Below are 12,773 nucleotides of genomic sequence, written 5' to 3' on the forward strand. Positions count from 1 at the left end.
AGAGGAATAACCCCTATCCCTGGCCCTCCAGAGATCATCCACCAACGCGACCAAAGCCGTCTCAGTGCTGTAACCGGGCGGAAGCGGACTGGAGCAGGTCCAGATAGACAGTTTCCTCCAGGTGAAGGGGAACTGATATGCCACCATACTCTCTACAACCTTCGCGAGCGGGTTGGAGACTGGACGATAATTACCTAAAACAGCGGGTCCAGGAAGGCTTCTTGAGGAGGGCCTCACCACCGCCTCTTTCAAGGCGGCCGGAAAGACTCCTCCAACAAGGAAGCACTCGTAATCCCCTGGAGCCAGCCTCGTGTCACCTCCTGAGTGGCCAGCACCAGCCAGGAGGGCACGGGTCCAATAAACATGTGGTGGCATTCAATCTACCCAGCAACCTGTCCATGTCCTCGGAGTCACAGGGTCAAACTCATCCCATACAACATCACCAAGACCGCCTCAGGCGTCTCGTCCGAATCGCTGCAATCTTGGTCCAGACCGTCCTTCAGCTGAACGATTTTATCGTATAGATAACCGTTAAACTCCTCAGCACGTCCCTGCAACGGGTCATCCCGCTCCCCCTGGTGAAGGAGGGGGCGGGGCACCCGGAACAGGGCAGCTGGGGGGGTATCTGCCGACGCAATGAGGGAGGAGGCGTAGCAACGCCTCGCTTCCCTCAGTGCCACTAGGTAGGTCCTAGTATAGGATCTAACTAGTGTCCGATCAGCCTCTGAACGGCTGGACCTCCAGGAACTCTCTAGGCGTCTTCTCCGGCGTTTCATCCCCCTCAGCTCCTCGGAGAACCAAGGAGCCGGTTGGGACCTACGCCGGGTCAGAGGCCGCAAAGGCACGACACGGTCTAAAGCCCCGGCCGCAGCCCGTTCCCAGGCTGCAGCCAGTTCCTCTGCCGTGCCGTGAGCCAGATCCTCAGGAAGTGGCCCAAGCTCCGTCCGGAACCTCTCTGGGTCCATCAGGCGCCTGGGACGGTACCAACGTAATGGTTCCGTCTCCCTGCGGTGTTGGGTAGCGGTCAGAAAGTCCAGGTATCCAGTATCAGATAAATGAGTTATTCTTCCAGTTGTTTTAGATTTAGATACTACTTTTTAGTCGTGATTACAATAGGCTTCTGTAGCCTTTTCTTAGTCAAAGTCAACATTTCCTCAAACAAAGGGGCTCATCGCACATGGCAGCTGACAGGAAAAACCTGCCGGTGGCCTCTAGCAAAAGGCAATAACAAGGTTGCCACATCAGGGTTAGAATTCGCCCTTACAATGTCAGTTGAGCAATAAAGCCAGAATGACACAAATGTGACGCACCCAAGGACACAGTTATCAGTGAGCAGCAGCCTTAAGTGGCTGCCAATCACAGGCTCCAGCCATTGAATGGCTTTATTCTCTCATGCCTATCCACCCAAAGGCTTTCCTGTAGAGGAACAAGAAGAAATCTGAGAAGCAGCGCTTGCCCAGTGGGCCCTAATCCAGGCCCCGGGAGTCGTGATGCATCGGCCGCTGAATCAGCGCATCTCCTCCAAAATCAAAGTTGGAATCGGCTCTTCCCTCCCTTGCTTTTGTTTGTTTTGGTATCTTGGATCGGGACCTTGATGGTCCCACGTGGCTTCTCTGCACATCCCACAAGGGCACTCTTGAGCCCTCAGGAATGCGCAGACAATCCCAATAATCAAACCCAATCCGCTTTGGCAAACAAAGCTATAAAAATTAAAATAATGGTGAATTGTGTTGTTTACACAGCAGGCATCATCTATTCTTCGTATATGCACCCTGGTACTATGTGGGACTGGCCTGCCTCAGGGCCAAGGAGCAGCCCAGAAGCAGCCTTCGCTTTGGGCTGAAGGTAGCAGAGAAAAAGCTCCCTTCTCACCCCAAAGGGACCGTGTGGACCTGGAACTTGAGGTACCCATCTTGGGAGTGGTCAATTCTTCACATTGGGTCATCCTATTGGCCATTAGACTTGGGGTAAGTTAGGAGACTTGGCAGGCGTTGTGTATTCTCTTTGTGTACTTCTAGTTTTACTTACAATGCTTAGCCTACTTAATAAGTACTTAAGCTCTGTCAAAGCCTATAATAATTTAGCCAATCTGACTTTAATTGAGGCTGCCTTCAATCATATATGTAGCCCTGACACTAATTAGGGCTGCATAATGGCCTCCCCACGGATCTGATATTGCAAGTATTTGTTTTGTTTATAGACTCATATCCTGATCTTTCAATTATTCAAAGGCTGGAGAGACTCTGACCTTCTAATTCTTGGCTTCACCCAAAAAGATGTGGTGGTGTGAATGAAGGAGTTCATAGAAGAGACTCTGTAGCTCCAGACTGAACGCTGCTCTCCTGGCTTGATGGTTTACCTGCTGACCTTTTGTTACCCAACTAGGGAACATCCCCACCTTCCCCTGCACTGATGAAGTTACCTCGTCAGGTAATGAAACATCTGCAAGCAAAGCACCAAGCTCAGAGGTGGACTCCACAGAGGTGATTAAATACTGAAGTGCATGAAAATTAAGAGATATTCCTTAACCATCTAGCTAAGATTTCTGTTCAAGAGCCCCTATTTGGATTGTCATCCTACCCTTCTGTTCCTGCTATGAGGTTTCCCACCAGCCCATTATCTTGAAAGACCCACTGCTGGTAGGCACAAAGGCCTCTGCTATCAGAGCTGATGTCCTGTTTATCTTTGCTTGGAACCTATTGACAGCTGACTAGGTAACGATAAAGGTCCCCCTCGCACATATGTGCTAGTTGTTCCCAACTCTAGGGAGTGGTGCCCATCGTTACAAAGCCGAAGAGCCAGCGCTGTCTGAAGACGTCTCCGTGGTCATGTGGCCGGCATGACTCAATGCCAAAGGTGCATGGAACACTGTTATTTTAGCCTTGTGCTTGTGAATGAGAGATTGACACCATCACTTTAGAACTTTATGAATGATGTACTCAAAACTATGGAAGTAGGCCAGCGTGGAGAAAATGTTTAGGCTGAGGTTAAGTGACTCAGTAACTCACTAACAGGAATCAAATTATTTTAGTAGGAGGAATAATTTTGTGATTTAAGTTCTGTAGTATGATGCATAACCCATCTTTTAATGAGATCCATACATGGGAACACACACCAATGCTTTGGAAATGTGCAGAATGTTGATCTGAGCTACGGTTCCTAACAGGTTTTAATTTTATCATCTGCCCATCTCATACAGCGCTAGAGAAGCCTCCACTTAAGATCTGCTGAGTTGTTTGGGGAGAGGCTTAGAGTTGGGGAAAGTTACAGAAGGAACCTCCATTTGCCTCTCTGTTGTTCAAACTACAAACTATTTACTAAATCCACACTACTATTAATCTTCTCATCGTTTTTTTTTATCACCAATCTCTTTCCACTTATGACTGTATAACTGTAACTTTTTGTTGCTATCATTAAGAGTTAAATTGCAGCCTATGACCATCATTTGTGTTGTAAATGTTGTACCTTTGATGAAGGTATTTTTTTTTCTTTTTCTTTTATGTACACTGAGAGCATATGCACCAAAATAAATTCCTTGTGTGTCCAATCACATTTGGCCAATAAATTCTGTTCTGTTCTGTTCCGTTGGAGCAGACAACTTTAAATACAGTCTGTGGGGGATGTAGAGAGGAAGCTGATTGGCTACTGAGCTGGGCACAAGCAGTTTTTCTCTTGCCCTCCTCCCGAGGGAAGGGACCAGGGGTGAAATGTAAAATTTGTTACTACCAGTTCTGTGGGTGTGGCTTCGTGGGGGGTGTAATATGACTGGGTGGGCGAGGCTAACTTTTTTCTTTTACTTTTAAAGTAAAAGTAAAGAGGTTGTAAAAGTTTGTAAAAAAATGCTTTTAAAAGCCTGTGATGACCAGATAACTCAGCTGGGATTGCCAGAGAAAAAAAGCTTTTAAAGGGTTCTGATGATCCCAGCTGAGTTGCCTGATCGCCAGAACCTTTTAAATAATTTTTACTACAACCTCTTTGGCCAAAAAGGTTGTAGAAAAAATACTTTTAAAGGGTTCTGACAATCCCAGCTGAGCCGCATGATCATCAGAGGGTTTTTTTTAACTTTTAAAAGCATTTTTCTGCCAAAGAAAAAATGCTTTTAAAAGTAAAAAAAAACCCAAACCCTGTGATGATCGTGTGGCTCAGCTGGGGGGTGGGGCAGGGATTTTTGCTACCAGTTGTCTGAACCACCCGCTGCCATCGTTACCAGATCGGGAGCATTGCACCCCTGGAAGGGACTCATAGAGCAAGTGGCCCCGATTCCCCCCTCCCCTTCCTGAGATCAGCAGCAAAATTTCTGGGACATCTACACAAGCCCTAACCGGATGGGAAACCTACTAATAAATGGAAACAGGAAACATCTGAGGATTATTTGCTTTTTTTCCAACTCAAGCTAATTGGTGGGAATAATGGGGCACTTTTGGAACTTTATGCATTAATGTTCCACACAGAGAATTGCACACTATGACACCAAGGTAGAAAGATTTACCGTTTATTTCAAAATAACTAGAGTTTTATGGTTTAGCATGTCTGGAGGTAGCTGCAAAAATTCCTTGGTTTTTCACCAAATTATTTACAGTCTCAGTCTCAAATTTATACTAGAAGTTTTTCCAGTAAAAGCCCTTGAAATTAAAAGTGAATTTGTTTCCAATGGATTTTTGTCTTCAGCTTGCTCAGTCATGATCCAAAAAGAGAGTTCTAAAGAGTAGTATTAAAATAAAGTTGGCATCTTAATATCAGAAGAAAAATACAAGAGTTTGAACTGATTGTCAACACAGCACATTTCCAGATCATTTCTTCCTTGTTTTTAAAAGCTATTGACAAGTAAAGAAAAATGCAGCTCATTCAGATTAGCTACAAACCTTCTAAGAATACATCTGTTGAAAATCTGCTGAAAATCAAGTACATCTCAGAGCAAATATATTCCTATTAGCAGGAGACAAGCTCTAAAGTTATCCAAACAATTTGGACAAATTACTTCATGATCTCATTCATGAAGAACTGCTGGAACAAAAAATAGCACTATCTTGTTTCAAGATCCTTTGTGGCTCCCAGTAATAGAATTCTGTAAATCTGAAACAAGCCCCCTTCCCCATAGGAACAGAAGGTGCTCAATTGACCGCTGCCCCTGCCTTCTCCTCCTCTTCCCCAAGGGTTCTCTTGCCCCATCTGAGACGGCGGTGGCTGAACCAGGGGCTGTCAGGGGGTCTTCTGCCAAGCAAAAAGCTGCCTCTTCTTGGCTCAGGCTGACCTCAGCAAGCTAGCAGAACTTCGCTTTTTTCAATTCTCAGAGCAACACAAAGACTTGATGCATCCGAGCAAGACACCGTGGCCACCAGAGTCAGCAGTCAACTGCCACCAAGACCAGCTGCCCTCCTTCCGTGAACAGGTCAACTGGACATGAGGATGTTCTGTCTCTGCATCTGAGGCACACATGTAGACATGTTCATGAAGCCCAAATCAAAACCCTGGCTTTCCCTCCTCCTGTTCCCTTCATCTATGATCTCTGCTCCCACTATGGGGCACTAGGAATTTGTGGGTGGGAGGTGAAGGCAGTTCTTGGTGTTTCCAATGGAAGTCATTGGACCTCATGCCCAAAGCACGTCGTGGGGTCAAAGCAGACCTTACTTAAGGTTCTACTCACCAACCCACAAAGTCCAGATGCCAAAGATTTTTAGGAGCAATATTTTCTTTCAGGTGACTGCATTCTTCCATTATGAGACTTATTTGTGCAGCTTCCAGGATTTGCATTTATGTTGGAATTTAATATTCTCAGTGCTGACTCTGAAAAAAACATTTGATGATAACCAGTTTTGAACCGAATACTTTAACAAAGTTGCAGAAGAGAACAATTGCATGGGGCTGCTAATACTATTATTTCCACATTGAAGATTGTCCTAACAGAGGAAAGACTTGGTAAAAAGATAAAAATGCAGATTACAATGAAAACTTTTACAAATACTTGTAAGTGCTTCCAGTGCACTCAGATGCCGCTTACAGGTAGCTACAATTAAAACCAGAAGGCAAGAAAACATAAGTGCCTTTTCTGATATGCTATAACCCACCAGAGGAGCAGATACCACAATCCGGGAAGAGCAAAGCAGCTGTTTCAGCTCTGAACCCAATGGCGGTCTTGACTCTAGCAGGCCACTTCAGCCCTGCTTCTCTGCACCTGAGGCTGCTCAGATCAGGGCAAAAGTCTCTTTTCTAAAGTGTCAACAGTCTCCCCATTGATTTGATCCCGGAAAGTCAGAGCAAGGAAGTTGAGACGAGGAACAGTTTTTCTGAGTCGAAATGGCTCCTGGTGTGGCAGAATGTCCTGCTTTTTCCATCTGCCCAAGGTCACGCTGTTCTCCTTCACCCATAAACATGTTTGCTGAACAAATGGAGTTTACTGCAATAGGGTTTTAAAGCTTATGGATGATATGACACTTAATATAGATTCCTGCACTATTGATATGCGCTATAGAAACTATACAAAACTGTTGCAAGAGTTGCAAAAACTCTTGATTCAAAAATACATACATCCTTATCTCCTGCTTTGTATATTCCTTCCTCTGCTCTAGTAAGAAAGTGACACCCTTCCTCCCCTCGGTTTGAAACAGCTTCCAAGGAGAAGACCTCGGGTTGGAAGCAGTCTAGGGTCGGCCAGGCGCTAGAAGTATCCCTGAATCCGTGGAAGGAACTGGAAGGCCAGCTCCTTTTTGTTCACAAAAGTTTATTTCTGAAACAAATCTAAACATGGCACATTTCAGAAAAAGGAGTCACGGTCATATGATGCTCTGATTCCTGCAGCTGGAGGCGCCTTGATTCCGCGGACCTTGACTCTCGGCCATTAAGGCTGGCTGGCATCCTCCTTGGCTTTGCCGTCACTGTGCTTGAAGGACTTCAACCCCAGGGGGGCATCGAAAAGGCTCTCCCCATCAGTGCTGAAGTTGTCATCCTCAAAGTCAAAGTCGCTCAGCAGCTGATTGGAAGACTTCTGGCGTCTGCGGAAGGAAAGGTTCACCTACTGAGAAACAGCCTGCAACCTTCTGGGTCATGGGTGGCAAAGCGGATAAAGAAATGGTGGGTGCAGCCAAAGAGAGCCGAGTCTTTCAAGGACCTGCAGAGCACACCTGGTTTGGAGCAAGTGTATTTTCTCCTACGGAAGAAGACGATCCTGGCAGCACAGTCCCATTTCTGGACATTTAAGAGCAAACTGCTCTGTGTGTTGGGAGAATCCAGGCTGAGCAGCAGGAAGACCAGCTGAGGGGCTCAGGGAAGGCTCTCTGCCAATGCAACACCATCCTCTTTAGAAGAGGAAGAGGAAGAAGGGAGCAGGGGCCCCTGCCCGTGCATGAGCTGGGGCACCAGGGAAATTGGCAGCTCTTGAGGCTGCCCAAGCCCCCTTTCCCACCTGAGGTCCTGTCGGATGGTGGTCAGCTGTCCTTGCAGCTGGTCGTTGAGGTCCACTTGGTCTTCCAGGTCCCTCTGAAGCTTCTTCTTGGTATTCTCCAGCCTGTCTATTTCTTCCTCTGCTTCTTCCACTTGCCGCTTCATGGCCTTCAGGCGCAGGCTGAGCTGTGGAGCGAGGAGAGGGCCCTCCTGGAATCAGACGGAGGCTCCTTAGGAGCCCCTAATGTGCCACAGGATGTGTCCCCGGGGCCCTTCCCTGCTTACCTGGTCCTTCTGGTCAGTCAAGGAGAGGTGCTCATCATCCACCTGCATCAGGAGCTCCTTCACAGTCCTCTCCAATCGGCGGTTGGTCAACTGGAGGTGAGCTCGGTCCCTAGGAACCAGGGAGAAGGGGAGGGGGGCACCAAATGAAGACCCCTCTGGCTCCCCAGGAGCTTCCCTGCTCTCATTATCCCGGCCTCCCCCAAACTGTTGCCCGCTCTCTTCTGTCTGCCAGACACAGGGACCTCAGCAGTGGTTGGGGGATTGCAGCCAAGCGGGCTGGGCCAGATGGGAAGGGAAGGGCGCTGCAGAGAAGGTGGGGGTGGGGCTCATGTTTCCACACCTTCTCGCTTGCACGGCTGCCTCCTCGCCTAGGCTGCCGCTGAAGGAGAGGCTGATGGGGGCAGCTACAGGCCCTCCAAATGGCCTTTTCCACTTCAAATCTGTCTCCCTGCAGAGCACTGCTGCTTATTTTTCCAATTTAACTTAGTTTTATTTAATTGGCCCATTCCTAAAACTCTGTGTGGCTAATCAAACTGTTTCCTAGGCAGGAGGACACAAGGAAATCTCAGGATTGGTCTTCTGTCTGTGGGCCAGATGGCAACTCCAAGAATCCTGGAAGCCCCCCAGAGTCAGGCTTGACCCACAGGACCCACAGAGCAAAGCCACAAGCTTGGGGGGGCAGAAGAGCGCCAGGAGGGGGGGACTTTGGGAGGGGCCTCCTCATACCTCTCCTCACTCTCCAGCTGCTCTTCCAGTGCCAAGAGGTGGCCTTCCATCTGGGCCAGGAGGCCTTCCTTGCTGGGCCTGTGAGAACTTTCCAGGTGGAGTATCTGGCCTCTCAGCTCCTTGTTCTGGAGGAGGAATCGCCCCGATCCGTCAGCGGGAGCACCTGGCAGCCAAGGAGGCCAGAAAACTGGCCAGCCCCAAGCAGGAGATTCAGGAAGGACCCCTGCCCCAAGTTATAACTAGTGCATGAGAAATGGATGGAGGGCAGAAGAGTTGCTTTTCCAATCTAGCATGGAGCAGAAGCTGCTACCCAGAAGGGAGGAGAGGCAGCACCCAGGCCAGCTCCATTGGGCAGTGGGTGCCTGAGCAGCTTCAGGACGTTGCAGGGATCATTAAGCGCTGCCTGCTTGACAGGTTGGTGCCAAGAGATTCGTCTTCGGGAAAGCCAAAGGGAATCTTAAGGCTTGAAAGAGGAAGGGGAGCTTGTGGGTGCAGGCAGCCCACCTGGGCACAAACCTCAGGAAAAGCCTCAATGTGCTGGACTCTGGGTAGCCAAAGGGGCTGGGGTCCAGGGCAAGGGACTCAGGAGAAAGCTGGCCGTGGACACAGAGGCGCTGGCTGAGGCTCAGGGCTGGGGATGGCGGTGGGGTTGCAGTCCCAAAGCAGAGCAAAGCAAAGATCATATGGCCTCCTGACCTGCCTTTCCAGGGCGGTCTTGTCGCCCTCCAGTTCTTGCCTGGCTGTCCTTTCCTGAAGGAGTTCACTCCTCATTTGTTCAATCTGCAGGGGAAGTGGAAAGGGGAGGGAAGAGAGGAGAGGAGAGAGAGAAAAATAGTCACAGTAAGTGAACAGTCAGTCAGACCAGGGAAGAAACATACCTACCAGCAGTACTGGCTAAGAACCCAGGTGGTAAGAATGCATGTGCAAAGGCAAGAGAGGCACTCTAAACCAGGCTGCACCTGTGGTAACACCTGCAGTTATGTGAGATCCAAGGAGCCTTGTGCTTTGTTCCCTCCAGGCTACTGAGAAAAGCTGGGCTGGGCACAGGGGCCGGGTGGGCTGCACTCCTTGTTCCTGGCTGGTTAGCCGCTTAATCAACAGTGATAATGACCAATAACAGAGCTATTATTCTGCTGTTATGAATGTTTAGTAGACCTGAAATAGTCTCGGGAATCCCTGCATCCAAGCCCTGACCAAGGACAAGTCAGGCTTTGTCCCATGTGTAGGAAATGGGGAGTTCCTGAGCCTTGGAAAGAAACATGTATTTTGCCTAATTGAAGCAGTCAGCTGAGGTTTATGTATTTCCAGCCTCCAAAGGAGCTTCTGCCAGACCTTGCCAGGAAGAGAAGGTCCCTGCTGGTCTCAAACAGGCTGCCGTGGAAAGGGGTCGGATCACTGCAGGGGCCGGACCACCTGCAGGAATCCACCTGGGCTGGCTGCTGGGTGTGTGCGCGTGCGCGAAGGCCCTGATTATGTGGAGGGCCAAGCCTGCTTCCCAGAGCTGCTCCTGAGGCAGTTGCTGGTAGCAGAGCAGGCCCAGCCAGGGCTTCTGCTCCTTCCCCAATCTTGCGACCGCCGCCTGAGCTAAGCAAAGGCCTACCTGCTCCCTGCCCCTGCTGATCCTTCCAGACAGGATATCGCAATTGCTCCGTTCTTCTTCAAGCAACAACTCCAGCTGGGATATCTTGTCCTGAGGAGGAGAACATCGCCCCACTGCAAAATCTGTGACATGCACAACACAAGAACCCCTTGAAATGTGACCCGGCCGAACGGAAGAAGGGAGAGAAGAGGAGCAGTTGCTCAGCGACCTGAGGGCTCTCCAGGGAGACTTTGCAGCCTGGCACCCATTGGGAAGAGGCCTTCTCTGGCAGGGAGCTCCAGAGGGAAACTCTCGCCACCTGAAGGACCTTTCTCTGGAAGGCTTCTCAACAGCCCCATTTCGGGTTGCCTCTCACTAGAGTCCCCTGACCTAAAGGGCCGTGGGAAACTACATCTTCCACAGGTGAACACATCGTGAGCACTTGGGCTCCTTTTTGTGCCAGCTGCAGGCAGAGAGGGGGATGCCTCGGTTGACTCAAAGCACACGGGGGGGGGGCAGTTTAGTGTGTTTTACTTCAAGGGTCTTGCAAGATAAGGACCCGCCTTGCAACCCCCAGCCACACCAGCTAGGCATCCTGTGCAAGTCCTGCCCCCTCTGAAGCAGGATCCAGGGGTGGTCCAGAACAAACGGGCGCTCACAGATCAAGGGATGCTGCATGAGGCAGAGGAATAAGCTACTCGGGAGAAGAGGCCTCAGATGCCCTTCAGGATTTTGCAGGTGGAATGGATGGGTATCTTTATACAGCAAGAGATGATTAATTTCTCCTCCCCAAATACGGTTCCTTTCTACCTCCAGTATCTTGGCCTGTCTGGCCCGATCTTCTTTCAAGTGGCTTTTAGTTTCCAGTTCATATTCCAAGTTCTTCACTGTGTCTTCTAGAAGCCGAGTCTTGGTGAGGGCTTCTTTTTGGGCTTTTTTGTGACCCTGTAATTCTTCCTCCATAAAACGTACCTGAAAGTCAAAGAAATGTGTCCCTTTAACCTCTCACCTATATGCTCTGTAGACATCTGGTGTGGACAGATAGATTTAGAGGCAAGGAACTATTTCTGCATTTTGTAAACCCAGATCCTACATTTCTTTCATCTCAGCTAGACTCAAGTCTGGGAAGGTCCACAGGTGTGATAGGAAGCCAACATTTAATTCTGGCTTGTTAGCCCTAATCTTCTTTAACTACAACCCATTTCCTGAAAGAGAAGCAAGTGATGAATGGAAACATTTCACGCTCACAGCGTGAAAGGCTTTGAGGGATTCTGCAATCATCTCCCATAGAAACACCAGGTAAACCGCCCCTTTTTGTGGGTGGATCTGTCCAGATCACATTCCAGTTCACCTCCAGAAAGCCTGCACCTGCTTGCAGACCGAAATGCGGTGCTGGTTTAAAAAACGGGTCAACCCATCCACGGCAATCCTGGGGATGAAGGGCTCTTAGCCAGGATGCCAGCATGGCTACCTCTGCAGGGCAACAGCTGGAAGACTGGGGGTCTTCCGTGGGCAGTTGGTCGCCATCCTGAGGACAGACTACTGGGCCAGGGATCTCAGCCCATTCCTCAGAGCACAAGTTCACTTGTGAATACTGAACTTTAGGAGAGCACAGTCTTTTTCCAGCCACAAGGGGGCAGCCATGAAACACAAGGCTGCTAGGCTGGGTGCAGGGGAGTCAGGACTTCCTTGGCCCCTCACCCAGCTGATGGCTAAAGGGAAGACAAAGCTTCCTAAGAAATGGCAACTTTATTTGCTTTGTATAATCTGTTTCCTGATGTTTCCTTTTTCAACTGACATTTCTTAAGAGCTGTTTATTTTAATAGCCAGCCTATAACTCCTTCTGGCTTGTTCCATTCTTTTTTCAGCTTGCTTTGCTTGTCACTCGGAGTACAAGTCAGACAAGGACCTTTCCCAGTCAGACTCCCCTCGGCCTTGGCTGGGCTAACCCCTAGCAAGAACAGCTGGACCTTAGGCTTACAAGCCCTGGCATGGTTTTCGCTGGTACCTTGAGCCAGGTATTGGGGTTGAGGTGTCCCCTCAGGAGGCCAAGGGGGGCGAGGAATGCTTGCTGATGTTGTAACAACACAACTGGGAGTCAGCCTCACTTGGATATTATTAGCTATTTGTCAAGAGAACCCATCTATTTTTGCCACAACTAGTTTCTGCTGGGTGTTTTGTTTCAGTCATTTCTAGATTGGGTGGAGTTTAATTGATGCTTTTGGTTACATGGTCCAATTGAAGTTTGATTGGAGGAAGGAAGGTAGGTTTACAAATACTAAGAGGTCAGAGATCAATACCTGCTCTTGCATTTTGAGGATTGTCTGGTAGGCCTTTTCTAGCTCCAGAGTTTTGTCCTGCAGCTGCTGCTGTGAATCTACCAACTGCTGCTGGTTCTTCTCTTTGTACTCATCAAGTTGCTTCTGGAGTTGCTGGGTTGATTCCAGGGACACTTTAATGATTTCCGCCATCTACCCAAGAGAAAACCAGTGATATGGGGGAGGATAAAAGATTTCCAAGGAGGGAAGGGCAGCTGCAACATCTCAACTGCCCAGGTGGACTCCCACGTCTACGAGGCAAAGGCAGGTGCCCCAAGCCCCACTGGAAGACTCTATTCCTCCTAGGTTGGACTGAACTGGCAAGCAAGGCTTGCCAATGTCCTAATTAAAAGTAACAACCATATTTGGGTCATGGCTTTGCTCTTCCCACTCAGGCTCTATAGACCTTCATGGGGGAGGACGTGGATCCAATGGAAAGCTTTTTTGCTGCTGAAATGCTGCACCTGAAGAGCAAGAGAGCTCCCTCT

General features: G+C 49.0%; 1 protein-coding gene across 7 annotated transcripts in view; it reads right to left on the reverse strand.

Moving 5' to 3' along the window:
- Nucleotides 1-4,476: 4,476 nt before the first annotated feature.
- CGNL1 (cingulin like 1) overlaps nucleotides 4,477-12,773 on the reverse strand; it is a 29,378-nt gene continuing 21,081 nt past the window's right edge. For 5 of the 7 annotated variants that reach the window (XM_058156004.1, XM_058156000.1, XM_058155998.1 and 2 more), the window contains 8 exons: nucleotides 12,268-12,438; nucleotides 10,778-10,939; nucleotides 9,989-10,078; nucleotides 9,085-9,168; nucleotides 8,389-8,513; nucleotides 7,663-7,771; nucleotides 7,400-7,587; nucleotides 4,477-6,989 (listed from right to left, as the gene is read on the reverse strand). In XM_058156004.1, the coding sequence (XP_058011987.1) occupies nucleotides 6,836-6,989; nucleotides 7,400-7,587; nucleotides 7,663-7,771; nucleotides 8,389-8,513; nucleotides 9,085-9,168; nucleotides 9,989-10,078; nucleotides 10,778-10,939; nucleotides 12,268-12,438 (1,083 nt within the window). In that variant the 3' untranslated portion in view covers nucleotides 4,477-6,835. Of the gene's footprint in view, nucleotides 6,990-7,399; nucleotides 7,588-7,662; nucleotides 7,772-8,388; nucleotides 8,514-9,084; nucleotides 9,169-9,988; nucleotides 10,111-10,777; nucleotides 10,940-12,267; nucleotides 12,439-12,773 lie in introns of those variants that run through there. The other 2 variants (XM_058156003.1, XR_009151999.1) reach the window with 2 other exon arrangements.

This window comes from Ahaetulla prasina, chromosome 13 (genome assembly GCF_028640845.1).
Source record: "Ahaetulla prasina isolate Xishuangbanna chromosome 13, ASM2864084v1, whole genome shotgun sequence".
In the NCBI taxonomy this organism is placed as follows: domain Eukaryota; kingdom Metazoa; phylum Chordata; class Lepidosauria; order Squamata; family Colubridae; genus Ahaetulla; species Ahaetulla prasina.